The 17166-nt window shown below is 36.0% G+C and overlaps 1 protein-coding gene across 2 annotated transcripts in view; it reads right to left on the bottom strand.

Annotated features, from left to right (window-relative positions):
* Positions 1-243: 243 nt before the first annotated feature.
* The window catches only part of LOC139812694 (fasciclin-2), a 49755-nt gene continuing 32832 nt past the window's right edge, over positions 244-17166 (bottom strand). For both annotated transcript variants that reach the window (XM_071777739.1, XM_071777740.1), the window contains 3 exons: positions 3378-3539; positions 2043-2376; positions 244-925 (listed from right to left, as the gene is read on the bottom strand). In XM_071777739.1, the coding sequence (XP_071633840.1) occupies positions 777-925; positions 2043-2376; positions 3378-3539 (645 nt within the window). In that variant the 3' untranslated portion in view covers positions 244-776. The remainder of the gene's footprint in view (positions 926-2042; positions 2377-3377; positions 3540-17166) is intronic.

Raw genomic sequence — 17166 nt, 5'->3', positions numbered from 1 at the left:
TGTTGTTAAAAAGTTAGTTTCAAATACATATTGCTAGGTCATGGGCTATTCTATTATTTTTTTTCAACTTTCTGTATTATTTCTTTGTACAATTTCTTAACAAATTACATTTCCGTATATTTGAAATGCAGAAAGGATTGAAAATTTTATACTAAAAGAAAATAAGTGGTATTTTTATCTCAAGCGGTTGATAAAATTTAGTTTCTGAAGATATTTTAATAGTAGAAATGATAAGTTTTCGCGAAAAAAAAAACTTTTGTTTCAATGCGCGCGAGTTTATGATGACCAACGACACAAGGCAACTTAGTTTTTGAAGTTCGCGAAGAAATTCGTCCACGTCGAAAGACATCCAAATCTCATTCCACGAATATTATTCACTCGTTACGAGTTCAAGCAGAGTTTCTATCAAGTAGTGTCACTTGGATAAGACGTTTCTTTAAACGAAAGTTACATGATTACGTGAAACTTCACAGTCCTCCTTAGATTTCGCCACTGGGGATACAGACTCTTGGAAAACTGTCTGCAGCTGAATCTCTCGCTTCAAGTTTCGCAAATAGGTTTTTCTTTGATCCCACGCGGAATCTGTCACATCTTCCTTCACGTTTGGATTTCATCGCCAGAGTATTTCAGCTCGCGAGATATGAGATGAGCTAAGGGCCATGATTTTTCGATACGTGGATTCGGCGAGGCGTTTTGAATCGTTGAAAAAAAGATCGTGAAATCTTTGAACTTCTCCCAGCGAGCTTCGGCTTCACGAAAGTGTCGGTTTGCGATAGTCACGTGGCGTGGCAGATGAGAATCTGGAAGCACCGTCTTATATCTGCGATAATCAGGAGAGCCACGAGGGTCAGTATGATGTTGCTTGACGTAGCCGCCGTGGAATTTCGCCGATCGCCTCCGTGCATGGCCGCCGGTTTCTCCTCCTCTGTGAAAATAGTTGAGATACTTTGACGGGATCAAACGCGAGCGAGAGAAATGTAATTGGACGTACAGAGTGCTTATGAAATATCTGATCAAATTTTGGCAGCATATTTTATATCGATTGCGCTCTGCTAAGGATACATCGTATAAATATTGCAAATTATTGATTTCTGCAAATTACTGGTTTTTGAATTACATTAAGCGAAAAGCAAGCAAAATATTAACAGAGTAAAATGTATTAATTTAAAATAATAACGAGAAATTTAAATTAATTAAAGAAATGACTCGTTTTTGCAAATCAAAGAGTTCTCTTTGACAAGAAGAATCTTCATTTCTTATGTCACTAGTTTAGTTATTACTGTGTATACGCGTTTTATATTGCAAATGTATGTACGTTCCCTCGTCAATATATAGATAGAAAACTTGAAATGGTCGCCCGTTGATCCCGGTCGGAATTGAGCAGCCGAAGTAGGATACTGGTTAACTTTCCTTGTTGGGACTAAAAAAATTGGCGACCTGTCCTATATACTACGATCCTCCGAGATTGAGGGTGGTTCGCAGATTTTACGCTCTATAAAATTTGTCCTATATTGGCTACGTTTGTTTTTACCCGAATCCAGATTTCACGCGTATATATATATATATATATATATATATACGTGAAAGCATAAATAAAAAAAATGTCTTCTTAATGGTTCGAGGAGAAAGAGGATTTGATTTTCAGCATTTTCGATGATCGACGAGAGAAATTTTTTCAAGAGCTGAGATGGAAAGAGCTTGCAATGAAATTGCGAGATATAAAGATGAGTCTTCGATACTACGATAAAAAAAAACAGCCGAATCAATATACGTTTTTTAAATTTTCGTTATATTTTAGTCTGCAATGTATAATCTTGGCATATGTAGAATCAATGTAATTATACCTAAGAAAATAGTATATTTATTCTTTCTTTATTATGACTAAATACTAAATATTAAATTGATAAGATCGAGTGCGTTATATATTATCACCGCATCTATCGAGTCGTTTAGTAATCTATGTCAATCTGTTTATCAGACAAAATTATTTAAGTATCCAGGAATCGGAAGATTAATAAATCACAAGTCGAACAATTGCTCACCTTCGATGACATGTATCATGATGTGAGCTGGTCTGGCATTGCTCGGCAAACACGTGTAATTCGCGCCGTGTGAGAGCTTCACCTTCTCCACGACGAGCACAGAGCCATTTTGCCTGAGCTCGAATCTAACGCCGGGCTCGTTGTCGTAATTTATCATGCGCGCCTCGCGATACCAGAACACGTAGCTGGGCGATTCTGCGGCCGCCATCAGCTGGCACTCCAAACGCAGGCTGGATCCCTGCTTCACGTGGAGATCCGGCCCACCCGGTATCACCGAGTACGCCTCTGTGATGTTCAATCGCACGAATCGCTGCTGCATTGGTGCCGTCTGAATCTATTTTATTAGAGCATCGCGAAACGAGAACTATGATTTATAAAATATACTGTTCTTTATGCATATATTATACATATACGTATATGCATGAGAAAGAATAAAACAGCACATTGCAAAAATAAGAACGAATTCTAGTGAGATATTACATATAATTACTTTGTAGTATAATTAAGTTAATATATCACATTAAGAGGGATACTCAACAGGTTCTCTACAAATAACAGCTCCCTACCAAGGGAACTGTTATTATTTGATAGGTTTAACACATTGAATATACAATATTACTGCTGTCTGACCGCGATCGGTTTTCACTACTGAGCCGATAAACACCAGCCATTTGATGCATGCGGCCAGTAGTAAAGATCGGTGCAACCTGGCAATTCTCCCGCTTGTTATTTTTTACGGTTGAAAAACTCCGTTACGGACAGAGGAGAAAAATTGTGTTAAGAATCAGTCGATAGCAATACTTGTCGAAATAACTCACTTAAATTTTTAAATTGGATATTTTTGTGGGGAAAAAGGGTACTTGTCTTGTATTCAAAACACGTACATTCAATCAGCATAAATTTATGCTGATATAAACATAAAAATATTCCTATACTGTTCGAAAAGAAGTTGGAACTGTAATCAGAACTATCGAATTTTAAAATAGGGTTGTTAACTTCACACACCCGTTTTAATTTGAGTAAATTGTAAACTAATTTTATTTACAGAAAATTGATAAGTGACAAATGAGATCTACTAAAGTGTCATATAATTTGTGGGTGAAGAGATCAATTCTCACAATTTGCAAATGTTTTCGGAATTATCAAGATTTTACGGATTATAAATCAAAGTTAGGTTTGTGCTAAGTTTATAGTTGAGTTTGTATAAATATATCTAATTTCTTTTACGAGTAATATTATACAAAGACATAATGTATATCACAGTGCGATTACAACCTTACTTATGGCCCTATTTATTCGGGAATAGCATATTTTCTTGTGAACATCACATATTACCTGACATTCGTAAAGACCCGCATCTTCTTGCTTGACGTTCTTAATCAGTAGATTCCAGCTAGGACCGTTGCGATTGTTTGCGACAACGAACCGTGTGTCTATAGAATGTGTGTCTCTACCTAATGTGAGTAGTTGTCTGTCTTTTCGTCTGATCCACGTTACCTGAAATACGAGTTTTATTTGTTAATTCGCTGTTCCTTATTAAGTATTTCGGGATAAATTATCTCAAGTGCATAAAAAATATAAGTAAGATTAAAAGCTGACGTATGTAGATACAAATGAATTCTACACGTATAGCGTGCAGGAAATAATGGAAATTTGCTATAGTAATGGTCTTTTCTCTATGCGTGCATACATTGTTACTTATTCTAATATGCTATATCACGCGCAATTTTACAAGCTACCTCGGATTTTATGTAGTCAGTCGATTATCATATTTATAAAATACAGGATCTCGCATTCCTACCGAACTTTAGTCATATAATTCCGTCTTCTATAGTTACCGAAAAAATATGTAGAGTTGCGAATTACGTTCAAAGTAAAATAAAATAACATTCCAGAGACGCCCGCAACCTTTTTGCATTATTTATTTGCACGCCGGCAAAGCGCGCGACCGCCTTTGGCGAAACGACCCAGATCCGTATGTATTACTTTACCGGCACTCGATTAAATTTTCAACCCACGCGACGTTTTCGTAAGCAATAGGAACAGAAGTATCTGCTTGACAGATCTTCTGAAATATCCGGCACGATACTTTGCTAGAAAAATATATTGCGTGAGTCTCGCTCTGTTGATTTCAAAGACAGACATCGACGGTTATTTATGGAAAATGTCTTCTAGGTAGAAATAGATCTTCCGCAGAATCTCAAGATATTCTTGTGCGTCAGCGAGAAGTTTCCCCCCTTACGCGAATCTATACTTACTCCAGATATTTTATTCAATACCTGAATCGTTAGGTGCTTTTCATACCGTACAATAAGATATCGCATTATATACTGTACTTTATGTAAAAGAATACTTTCGAGTGCGCGTGTTATCTTTGCGTTCATGGTTGTCTCGCGCGTATTGTCGCCAGGAAGAAGCCAGCTGTGAATTATTTTAAAAATTGAATTCAACGTCTCTTCCTTTTCTGCGAAGGGAAATGAAATCTTTTCGGGAAGATTGTGAGGCTAGTACCGAAACGTCCAATTATTAACGCCAGCCTTGCCTCTCGCGGCGCAATCTCTTCACCTTCGTCAACTTTTTCGCATCTTATATCAGTGCAGGTGATGCATATCCATTGTCATGCGGCCGACGTTGCACGATGACGAGCGACTTTACATTTAATGTTTGTATTTCGTGGCACAAATCCTGGAAGTAATGGCCGAAGTTTCGGCTGATATTGAAGGATAGGGAATTGGCGGGCGTTGCAACTTTGAAGATATTTGACGAACATCGCGCATTAAATTATTATGTATGCCGCGCTGTTTATTAGATAACAGCGACCGAGTTCGAGACTGACGCTAATCGATGTTGCGGTTGCTACGTTATATTAATGCGAAAACGTTCTTGTTTTCTTACAAATAAAAGAATGATAAATAACAGAAATAAATCTTCGTTAAATTCGACGAGTATAATATATTTTGGACAAATATACATATGGATTAGTAAATCACAATAGATTATTTGTTATGTATAGGGATAATAAAATGGAGAATGTAAATCGCATTTATGTAGATTAATATATATAAATTATTGCTATACATTGTGAAATATATATTACCATTCGCAGATATTAAATGCTGTCTACTTGCTGATGCAATGGAATAATTATATAATTTTTTGATAAGTATACTTATTGGTGCATCAATTTATATTCTCTCTTTTATTTCTGCTCAGAGTTAACGGTTTTTGTATATTATTCTTTATATTATATTTATTCGGAATTTTCGTATTATAATCTAACATTTGTAAAATAATATTACAATTTTAACTAAATACTAAAGAACTTTATGCGTTTACAGGAGGGTGCGCGCGCGTAAATCGCGAGGAAAATAGCGATATACCGTTTTTCGGAGATGCGCGGTTTCCGGTTGTGCTCAATTCGCCGATTCTGATGAAATTAAGCGGATTCGGCGATTACGAGCGGCGCGCGCGTTGAAGCGAATTACCGACGGGATGTTTCAATAATAGGGGCAAATTCAATATTGACGGGCGTAGAATAAATAATTCGCGGATAACGAGTGGCGGTGACACATTTGCACGTCCATTGTCGTCGGCATGGAAAGAGCCGTGCGTGGAAGCGAGATTACGAAGTTTGAGGGAATCCTCACTCGCGCGCGAGACTCTTTAATTACGGTCTTTCATTAAGAACCCTTTCGGTATGCGTCGCGTCGAACATCATTATAATTTATCGCCTTGTCCCTCCTTTATACTTCCTGTCACCTCTCTTTCTTTTTCACCGCGTTCTTTGTCATCAACTGTCGACGATTGCATTTTTTGATAGCTTTTTGAAATACGAACGTGATGGCACTTTCGACGATTACGTTCTTATCTTTTTGCGCTTTAACGTGAATGAAATTGGCTGAATATTTACGGGTTGAGTTAAAATAAAGGACCATTAAGGATAATCGTGATGTTGAAATGAATATGGAATATTTATAATCCTTTCATCTGATGATTTTCATTTCGAAGGTAAATTTCAGGCAATTCTCGACAAAGATTTATTTTCAGGGAAGAACGTACCAAAATATTCTCGTACGAATGAGGCAGGATCTCTCCGGATATCATTTCTAATGCAAAAAGTTTACGCATTGTTTATTTTGTGTTTGATGTTAAAAACTATTATGTTACAAATTATATCCGTATCTGAATCCAAGGATTGTTATTTTGCCACCGTTGAATAAAATTCGCACGTTTTTTTTTCACGTGTCACTTACTCGCGTGTGTGTGATTAAAAACTTGCCTTTGTAACGCAAATCAGCGATGCGCTGAAAACACTTTGCGCATAACGTATGCATTACACGCGCTGACGAAAAAAAAAAAAAAAAACAATAAATCCGTGGCCCAAACAAAACGCATAGGGACGAATAGGCTGTAAAATTAATTCTCGATATATGTATCTCGGGTACGGATTGTAAACGTAATGGCCGATGAATAGCTCGTTATCTTCTCTTCTTCCATCCATATTGTTTATCGGTCCCACGTATTCACGGTCTGCCCAAATTTGCAACTATCATATGCCACTATAATAATATAATAATAAAATATTTTTGTTAATGTTTTAGAATTGATTCAGAATTATGACTGTCTTACGAAAACTCGAAACTGCATATTGTGTTTTTAGTGAAATATGAAGTTGATTTTTTTTTGGATAACAAGCGATCAAAAATCCAATAAATGATAAAATATTGCTTGCCATTTAGAATTTTATATTAAGATATAAAATTGAAATTTAATGAGTGATCTTTGATATCTTTAGCAAGAAAATTCATTGATATATCGAATAATCTGGCCGTCACTTTCGCATTTTGAGAACGGCGTACATAGGTACGCGATAAACTGCAAATGTTTCGCTTCAGTATGTAGTCTGTATATTCATTGAGCGCGAAGATCTAAAAACAATTGAAAAAGCACTCCAAGGGTTAATTACGACGAATGGTTCGGCGGACGATATCGAAGCGCGAACGTCAAGACGACAGTCAATATCGGCGCGCCGAGAAAAGTAGCCCGAGACACATGCGCTCGATCTTTTATTCATGTCACGTCGACCAGAGCCTCGCTCCGTGGCTCTTCCTGTCTTCCCGCGTCCAACCTACATCCGGCTGTTACGCGTCCGCGACGGGCGTGTCATTTTGCGCGATAACACGCGCGTGTTGCGACACGCGTGACACGTGAACGCCGCACTGGCCCTGCGGCGAACCCTCGATGCCCCGTCACGTATTCGATGAGAGTGCACTCTCCGCAGGATGTATACGTCCTTTACAAAGCAATGCGGATGTATTGCTCGTAAATTCTCGTATCGACGGCAAAGAGAAGGCTATATCCAAGATTTAATGAGCGAGTAAAATCACGTGAGAGAGTGGATAATATTCGCGTTTAACTCGTACGATGACTTTTCGCGGCTATAGGTAATGATAATTTTATACTAACCGAACTTTATCAACTCTTCACATACGTAAAGAGAAATATTGAACGATTTTTATTATAATCTTATTGTTATTATATAATTTTATCATTATTATTTATATATTGTGTCTATTGTAGGATATGATATGATGCGGATATATGATGCGGGTAAATAGAGCGGAGGATAGATCTTTTAACATGCGATCGTTTAATCGATATTCAGAAGTGATATAAAATATAATAGTTCTCGGATATAATATAATTCTCGGTAACTCGCGGACTGTGTCTTTCGCTACGTTCCTTATATAGACGCTCGCTCGCTTTTGTCTCTCGCCTCGCGCAGAGGACACTCGCACGCTCGCGACTCGCGTGTCACGCCGATCCCGCGTGATCAATGTCGCACGCGCCACAACCAACCGCCAAACTTGGCATCCTACACTATATTAAGCATTTATTATATATTTTATTTATCAATTTATTAATAATATATTCTTTAATATGACGCTGTGGAAAATGTTAGATTACGCCAATAAAATTTAGAGTTAATTTTGAACATTATGCTCTTCCATTAAAAGTAATAATTTTTAACGTGAAAATCTGACTGAAATTTTATTTTAAGGCAAAGTTTAAATTAGATGTGGAGATTAATAATTTATATATTTCTCTACATTTATAAGGTTAATTTTTCGAAGAATTTATCAATTTTTATAAAACTGATTTTAATACAATTTAAAGTTGTTGTGACTATGTATACATTATACATATTACTCATTATGGTTTAACTTCTTATCTTATTGTTAAAATGAAATTTACTTCTTATAATATGTAGAAGAATTCTAATCTTTACATAGAAATAATAGAAGCGTAAATTCTAGTATTATAATATTGAATCTCATTAAGCTTTCTTTTAATTCTGCATTTTTTTTTCTTAATCAGCTTATAAGGCTGTTATGTGCGAATATAAGTTGTTCCATCACATTATATTAAGCGCCAAGGGTTAATGATGTCAGTAATAAATAATAGCATACCGTAACACTATACTCTCGCGTGAAGGGTCGCGATGCGACGTCAGCGTAATTAACCTCTCCTTATGCTCTATGAGCATAGGTGAAAACGTTTGAATTTATATCAACAAAACCAGCATGGTATAACGTTTTATTTACATTAATTTTACTTATTTCAATTATTCTCTTTATTACTAAATATATTGTCAATTTTATACATTTCTTTTCTTTCTAAAAACCGTTTTAAATAATTTTGGAGCAAAAGTATTTTTATGAATAGCTCGAATGTGTGGTTTCTTAATTCTAGAAGTACACACATAGATCTTTGAGACTCGGCAAAAATTTCAAGTATAATAACTATAGCTTCCTTGAAAAGTTCTTTTTCAAATATATTCTTTTAATTTATTAAACACAGGCTTAAATTTTGATTTTATGATTAAATCTTGTGATATTTGACATTCTATTCACCTGGCGTACAGCGAACGCAGATAGATTTCGTATGTCAAGGTATTATAGGGCGATACGAATCAGTGATTGACCTGACTTGACAGAGCAGGAATCCCTTTTGTTCCGAATTTCTGTGCCTCTCGGCGAGAATCACGCTTTACGCTTGTCAATCCACTGTTCATAAATTTGCAAACAAGGATTATGGACTTTATCACGAATTAATATCCCCGCGACACTCGCTGTGGTGCCACGTAGATCGCAGAGATATGGCAAAATTACGCTCTGACTTTATTACTCCGTGAGTGATCCGTTTGTGATTACTTTAGTTGAAGCTATTTGAGCAAATCTGTAATCCTATGATTGCTATGATAAATAATCTCAACGAATTAGATTTCTTCCTTTCTTATTAATTTTTTTATTGTGCGCATATTAATATTATAAATCATATTTGCTGTCTTGAAAACTTAATTGCGCAATAATTATAATTCGTATAAAATATAAAATAAACGGAATTTTATATACATTTTACTACAAGACGCAAAGTAACTATTTGTGTTTTATTGCTGCATTTTCAATTCGAGAATATATGTACGTTACACACGTGCAATACATATACAACGCAGTTTTCTAGTCTTTTTTAATATCACTTTCGTAAACAGATAAGTACACATATGCGCAATGTAAATGTGAGTTACAATAGCGCTTCATTGCGAAATAAAATGTACTTTCCGATACTATACAGGCTAGTAACCGGTACGCATCCGGGAAGTACTCTTCCTAACGATAGAAAGGCGTTCTTTGCCCGTATAAATTCGTGCTCAAGGGATATTGAGGCATTTTTCTCCCTTTTAAAAATCGCTGATCTCCACAAAACGAATAGTGATCCTAACAGATCGCCTGATCAGTTTTCTACATCGTTTATAGAACTGTAGGATGATTACGCTAACACGTACTGTTTCTGACATATCTGATAATATTATTATAATTTCTGATATTATGAATATTATAAAATCACTATGCCTTCTCTTGTAAGTACTTTCGATAGTGTAGGTCGCTAAGCGATAATACATTTTCAAACGTATGTAGAGACGATTTCCACAATATTGCCTGCGGAAAGCTTTTTCTTTTTTAATTTCCCTCGAACCTTTTATTCATTTAAAATGTTTCAAGTCAAATGTGCATCTTTTAAGACATTTTTTACAATCAAATGTTTACCCAACTCAGCGATTTTCGATCTAAAGATTCTAAAGCGAACGCAATCCTCTTTTTATATTTTCCAGGAAAAGTTTATCTATTGTGCTCGAATAATATAAACTTATTTTCTTTGTGAGAAATGCACATCTTTATTATATGTATATATAAAATACAATGGTATTATTACATAATGATAATTAAAGAGATATATTTTAATAAAAGCAGAGTTGTATATTAATTATTTATTTATATGTATATCGATTATTTATCTATTATGGAGAATTTTAAAAGAAAACGGTAGAGGTAAACTTTGATAACATGAAACGAATTTCATAAATAGAAGGCAACAATTTTTTTTGCAAATTTCCGTACGTCTCAAAATATTGACATGTTCCCTAACGCGAGACATTAAGCGCGGAATCGTGTGTCTCTCGAGCTCCGTCATTATTGTATTAACATCTTGCGGAGCATTTAGTTTAACTTTACCGCAGCTTCTTGTGAGTGCATGATGTGAACTGTTTGTACTGATTGAATTCGACGGTCTGGACGCACCGTTGAGATCTTTGAAGTGAATATATATCACAATTAAGGATAGTTAGAGTTTCGTTTGTGCCGTACCGATCGATCCTCTCGTCTCCGATGACCGTCTTATTGACCGAAAACGCCGGTGGAATCGCTCTTAACAGTTTATAGACCTGAACTGCTAAACTCTCAGGAGGGAATTCACTTCTGGGAATTGAACAGGATTTTTTGTAAATTGGACGTGGTCTCGCAGGTAACGAGCTTGCAATTCTGCTTGAATTGCTATCGATACACATGGTATTCTGTCTTTAATGTTCGCGCCTCGATTGTGTTTACGATTGTCCTTCTCACACAGTCATATTTGTATCGACAGGCTACAGTTTTCAAACGATAAATTTGGCGATCGTCCCTCGAGTGACCTGCTTTCTCCATCTTATGATGCATCTTATGATGCAGTCACGAGATATTATTTGTTTCATGTTCATTTGCAAATACTATACGAAGCCTGCCAGTCATCGTTTTCAATGCAAAGGTCCCTGCAGAAGGTTTATGCATTACACGTGTACAGTGCAAGCTTACTATATTAATATGATAATGAACATAGTCGATAGTAAGTTCTATTGTGTTTCCTGTAGTATTGATAGAGTTAATCTGAATCTTTCTCTGATCAATTTTTATCCTTCAGTTTAAAGTTCCACACCGTTGACACCCCTAAAACTAGCCACAGCAAGTAGCAGTACTTGCTCTACTTCGCCTACAAATAAATCCCCGGATGTGAAGAATCAGATCGATACTTTTGGTCCATTTGGAAATTCCAACAGGAATTTACTACGTATATTTATATTAAAGAGATTTCTCTATAAAAAGATATGAAAACAATTATAAACATCAAGGATACATATTGTATAATGCATCATTTTAATATCATAGTTGTAATAGCATCGAGAAAGCATATAGTTTAAAACCATTTTTGTTCATATCTCAACCAATTAAATAATAAAATCATACACAAGCCGTATATATCTTATTCTTTCAAGATAGATCAGGATAGAAAAGAATGACCTCCCGCGGGCGAATCAAAACTTCATTGGCAGGTAAACTTAAAAATAAAATTTACCTTCTTTTTAACGAGCAGTCAGCGCGAGGGTAACACGCATAGGGGCTTTATAATTGCATTCTCTCTGGTCGAATGCGAGCGCGTCCGGTTCTTGTTACGACATACGTTTTACCTAGTTATGTGACTGCACTGGAAATTTATGGCCACTAAAACGCCTCGCCGCTGGCGAACGCCTTTCGTTATTCCGCGAGTACTCTTAATTAAACGAGCGACGATGTTCCACGCAGCCCTTCGCAACGCGTTATAAAGCGGCGCAATCGAACGGAGCTCTCGTTCATCCGTAAAATCATGAGCTCGCCGACCAGCAAAATCGACGGTCTCCGATCAAAATTATTTCACAGTTGCAATGGAGTGTATTTTATACCGATTAATTTTCAGTCAACTTCAATACAATTTCAATTTTTTCTGGAGCTACACCGAGAGCTATGTGCACGCTATATTTTTGCATACACTACAAAGGGTGGATAATCTGAGACAGGAACGGTGTCTTTGGTGGTTTAGTCCTTTCCGAATAGCGCGCGAGGTCCTTCTCCGCATGCCCGAGCTTGCATGCATGGCCGTTGCATTCTGCTTACGCATTCCGACCGTGATTCCCGATAGACGTTCTACATAGACGCGATCATCCTTTGAAGGGATAATGCAGAGCTAATTGTTACGGTCAATGAAATAATGTGGAGATATTGTCGTCGTATTGCATAATCATGTGACGATATAATTATTGCTTTGATGTTCTAGACTATTCCGTGATGCATTTATGTACTTCATGCTCTCTCTCAAGTTAATTTCAGATAATATCGATTATTTGATTAAAGTCTAGCAATACATTCCGGAATACATTATAAATACGTTCGATAGAAATTTCAAGGGCCAAACATTCGAAGAAAGCCATAGAAAAGATAGATATGCAAGTTTTCTCTACGATAATAACAATTTTTAAGTTTACATTTTGTTCTTTTTTCTCTTTTAAAAATGGTTTTATATTATATATGTTTTCAAATTTTGTTATTTTGAATCGTGATGATAATTAGATGAAAAAGAATTGTCAATTTCTAAAATAGCATTTCAAAAAGAAGACTTTTAAGGTTTGAAATGAAGATAATAATTTTTTAAAATTCTGTACATGATATCAAGGTATCATTTTGTTGAATTTGCAGTGATCGAAGTGGAACCAGCAGAAATAAAAAATAAATTGCTAAAAGAAATGCTTGATGTGATTTGAAAATGGTTTTAAATGGCTTTAAAATGCATTTTTTTGAAAATAGTTCTCTCGATGTTCGATATGACTAATCTCATTGATCCTGTTACGTTAATAAATACATACATATATATATATTAACGTATATATGAATCCCAACTCAATTTTTTTTCTTCCATCGAGATATTTTTATCGCATTAATCGAATCAGTAGCAAAAGTATGTGTAAATCATATATAATAAAAAAAGAATCGAGGTTGAGGAGTATTCGAAATGTCAGTACATTCGAATGGAAATGAATCCCGACAAATCCTGTATCTACTTTTCATTGGTAACGGAAACCACGTCGAACATTTCTATCGTGCCTCTTGCGATTAGCTGCACACGCGTGTATAGGACGCGGGGGATTCGGTGCGTGATCATGTGCGCTCTGATGCGCGGATGCACACGAGAAATTCGCAGGTATTCGGCCGATGTGCCGCGTATAAATTTCGTGACAGTCGGCGCCAATATGTATGAATATTTCGGAAATCAGTACACGCGCGCCCGAAATCCGCGCGGAAATCCCGACGGAATGCGGAAACTTCTCCAATTTTCTGGCTGGCATAGCAAATAGTCCTTGGAACGCGCAATACTAAGTTTGCCGCGGAATAGCGAAAGCGAGCTCTTCTGCGAGCTCTTTTTCACGACTGTTAATGAAATGACTCGCGTAGCTCTCGCGATTGAAAACATAGTATAAATGGAACTGCTTTATAATTTTGGAAGTTTGGCTTTTTTCTCAAGATGCTCAGTTAACAGCGTCATAAAAAAAATGCAAGTGTTATTCGTTATTATAGAGAATGAATTATAAAAATCATTTTCTACAACATTTCTATTCTATAATAAATAAATAAACGAGAGGCGTCGAAAGTATATGAAAGTACACTGAGAAAAAAAATTTGTCAATCCCAAGAAATATTTAGTCCGATACGTTCAACTAAACATTTTAGTTAGTTAACTAAACATTAGTTGAATTAATTAATTCTTGATTAAAGAAACGAAATAAATTGTTGAAACAACCAATATTTAGTTAACTAACTAAAATGTTTAGTTGAACGTATCGAACTAAATATTTCTTGGGATTAACAATTTTTTTTCTCAGTGTAGCGTTTTCTGAAATTTTTTAATTGTACATACATATGTCTTCTTATGCTGAGCTTTTGTTTGTTAAATCGCGTAAATTTTATCGTATCAGTGCGCAAGTTCAGAATAATTTTATGACAGTTGATAATCGGGTAATTCTGTAACGCAGAGCATAAATTGCGCCAGTGTAGCGAACATTCGAAGCGAAAAAAAAAGGTTATCAGGATTGTTACGACCGGTTATCTCTCACGAGCTTGTTAAAACGTACGCTATTATGAATTTTGAAACAAAATCTCCGTAATTTTCCAGTATCGCTTATTTAAAATTATGGTTAATAATGCGAAATATAATTATCTCGTTTTATCTGCGATACATTTTTCATGAAAATGCCGTTATTTTCATCAAAAATGTACTCTGTATATGTCGCAGAAGCTAATGAATATTAAAGCTTAATAAAGTATCTTTAATTAGTATAGAAGTGTCGAATTTTCAATAAACAGATAAATTTCTGCGGATAATTCCTTCGCTTTGCGAGACATAACACGAGTTATGTCGTATTTATAATTTCTTTATGAGAGAATGTTTAATGAAACAGGAAACGAAAGATATAACGCACAGTCACGTGTGGTCAAGTTGCAAGTATACTTGCATATACGGAGATTTTGCACTTGCAGCTATAAAAAGAACTTGCACTTTGCATGAGCGTTCACCGATTGAAGGCTGACCTAATTACAAATTAATTTCTGTTCCATAACGTGGATCTGCTTCGTAAATTGGGACAATCAATTTTCAAAAGCAGTTTTCTTATGCTTGATATAAATAGCGACAAAATAAAAATTCAATAGTTTATAGTTATTTATCGATCATTTCTGGCAGTTTCATGAATTTAAATAGTTTTTTTATTTTAGTCACTTCGATTACTTTATTGCATTGCTATACAAGTTTTCACATTCTGATTTACGTTACGAAGTGCTTTTCAGGTTCTCGTTCGTAAGATAATTGGTTTTCGATAGGATAATGATGCCAACAGTAGGTATTTGTAATTCGAGTTGAATCGACGAGTTTCGACGGGGAAACGAGTTTACTGTGACACTTACAAAATCGAAAAATCCACAACGTTCAGTGTTCAGTTACTCCACGGAGATCCCATCGTAGTTTAGGAGACTTTTACTATCTTGACATGGCGATGAGGGGGCGGGGGAGAAGCAATAAATGAAACGCTCGCGTTTATTCGTTTGAAAAACAATGGATGGAGATAAACCCGGCAGTGAGCGACGCCCTCCATCGTCATGAGATAAGACATATACATATATACATATATACACACAGGCATATACATATATACACATCTGTATCTGTGCGTATGTATCTGTACATATGTAGGCATATAGAATCTGAATTATTAGCGTATTGTAGACTTTTTGAAAGCCGTTTGATAAGAGCGACGTTCCGTAATCGGAAACGATCACGGGATGTACAAATGCATAATGTCGAACAATCGCAAATCCGTGAGCGTATACGATCAAACAGTGCATGACCACGAATGCCATCCCAACGTAGGACAATTCTCACGCGAAATCATGTGTCAACGAATATTGTTTAACTTATAGCATAGAATCGTTGACTTATACACAAGCGGTGAGATCGCGCGTGTCCGGTTCCAAGTCGCTCTGTCAATTACACCTGTTGCAACGCTTCTATTTGCATGTTTCCGTATCCGACCGACGAAGCCGCAATCTCTCCGATTTGTAGACGTTTCGCCGTTTAGTGTTGCGTTTAGTATAGCGCGTATTGTTTCGGGCGTTCTTTCTCGGGCAACTAACTCAAATCGGTGGGAACTGTCTTTATGTGCAGTCACTTTATTGCGTGTCGCGCGACTATCGCTTTCACGTTCGCGATCGCGACGAGACTCGTCCCTTCACCCGCTTGTCTTATCCCCGACAATCCTAATCGCCGACAAATGTCTCATAGGCACACTTGACGCAGTTTTAGTGTACGTATAAAACGATCGTTATATGAAATTTAATGGAACGCTTATCAGTGGCGAACAATGCTGATTTTATAGCCAAAAGGCAAACGATTCTAGAGCACGTCTTACGAAAATAAAAGATCTTCATAGTTCAATTGTTACTTTCCCATTTAAATGAAATAAAAGTAGGGAAAATTATTTTTAAAAAATTTTTTATACATTATAATTAACACTACAACTACCGAAGATTAAAAATGAAAATAAGGGCAAAATAAAAAAAGGGAAAATAAATTTATAAAATTAAAAAGTCAGAGAAACAAAAATTATAATGTTTTGCAAATAAATAATAATTATCTAAAAAAATGTTAAACAAATCATTTTGACTCCCTTGATAATTCTATAGTTGTAAAGAGAGCAAGAACCAGCTTTGATGCAATATAATTTTTATTGCAATGAATGTACATGCGCTTGCATGCATATGCGATGGGTTTAACACAAACAGAGGGTAAAATCGAATGAATAGGCTATTGTGATGTCGAGTTTTAATAGCTCCCCGAGCGGCGGAATGATGTAATGTCGAAGAATGGGTAAGGGAATCTCTTGAGCAATAATTCTGCAATCTCGTAATTATTCCTTAAGCCTATTGTATTCTGGCGCACCGGGTCGAAGCCTAACCGAGTTAAACGGCAAGTATAAGGGCGCGCATACCCGGGGTGGAAATTACAGAGCGAAACGCGTACTTTACAAGCATTTACCCTGAAGAACTCTCTCCCCGCGGTTTTACATGCGAACCGCACGAAGCTCGCTACCAGCGGATTAATTTTCAACAATTAATCGACGTGTTTAATTTCCTCTTCTAAGGTTTCTAAGGTAGCGAATATCGTTATTTCAAGGAAACCGAATTTTTACAACAATAATACAATGGATCAAACTTTTTCTATAATAAAAAAATTTATCTTTTCTTGTGCGGTTTAAAGCTTATGTTCAAAGTTTAAGGTAGCATTGTTATCTCAAAGTAATACGTTCTACTTATTATATCGTTAAAATATTAATCAGATTAAAGATTAGTGGTAGGCACATGCCTATACAAATTATTGAATACAATTCTCAATT

This window comes from Temnothorax longispinosus, chromosome 5 (genome assembly GCF_030848805.1).
Source record: "Temnothorax longispinosus isolate EJ_2023e chromosome 5, Tlon_JGU_v1, whole genome shotgun sequence".
Lineage (NCBI taxonomy): Eukaryota > Metazoa > Arthropoda > Insecta > Hymenoptera > Formicidae > Temnothorax > Temnothorax longispinosus.
The sequence above is the reverse complement of the archived record's forward strand: the minus strand, read 5'-3'. Positions and strand labels throughout refer to the sequence as shown.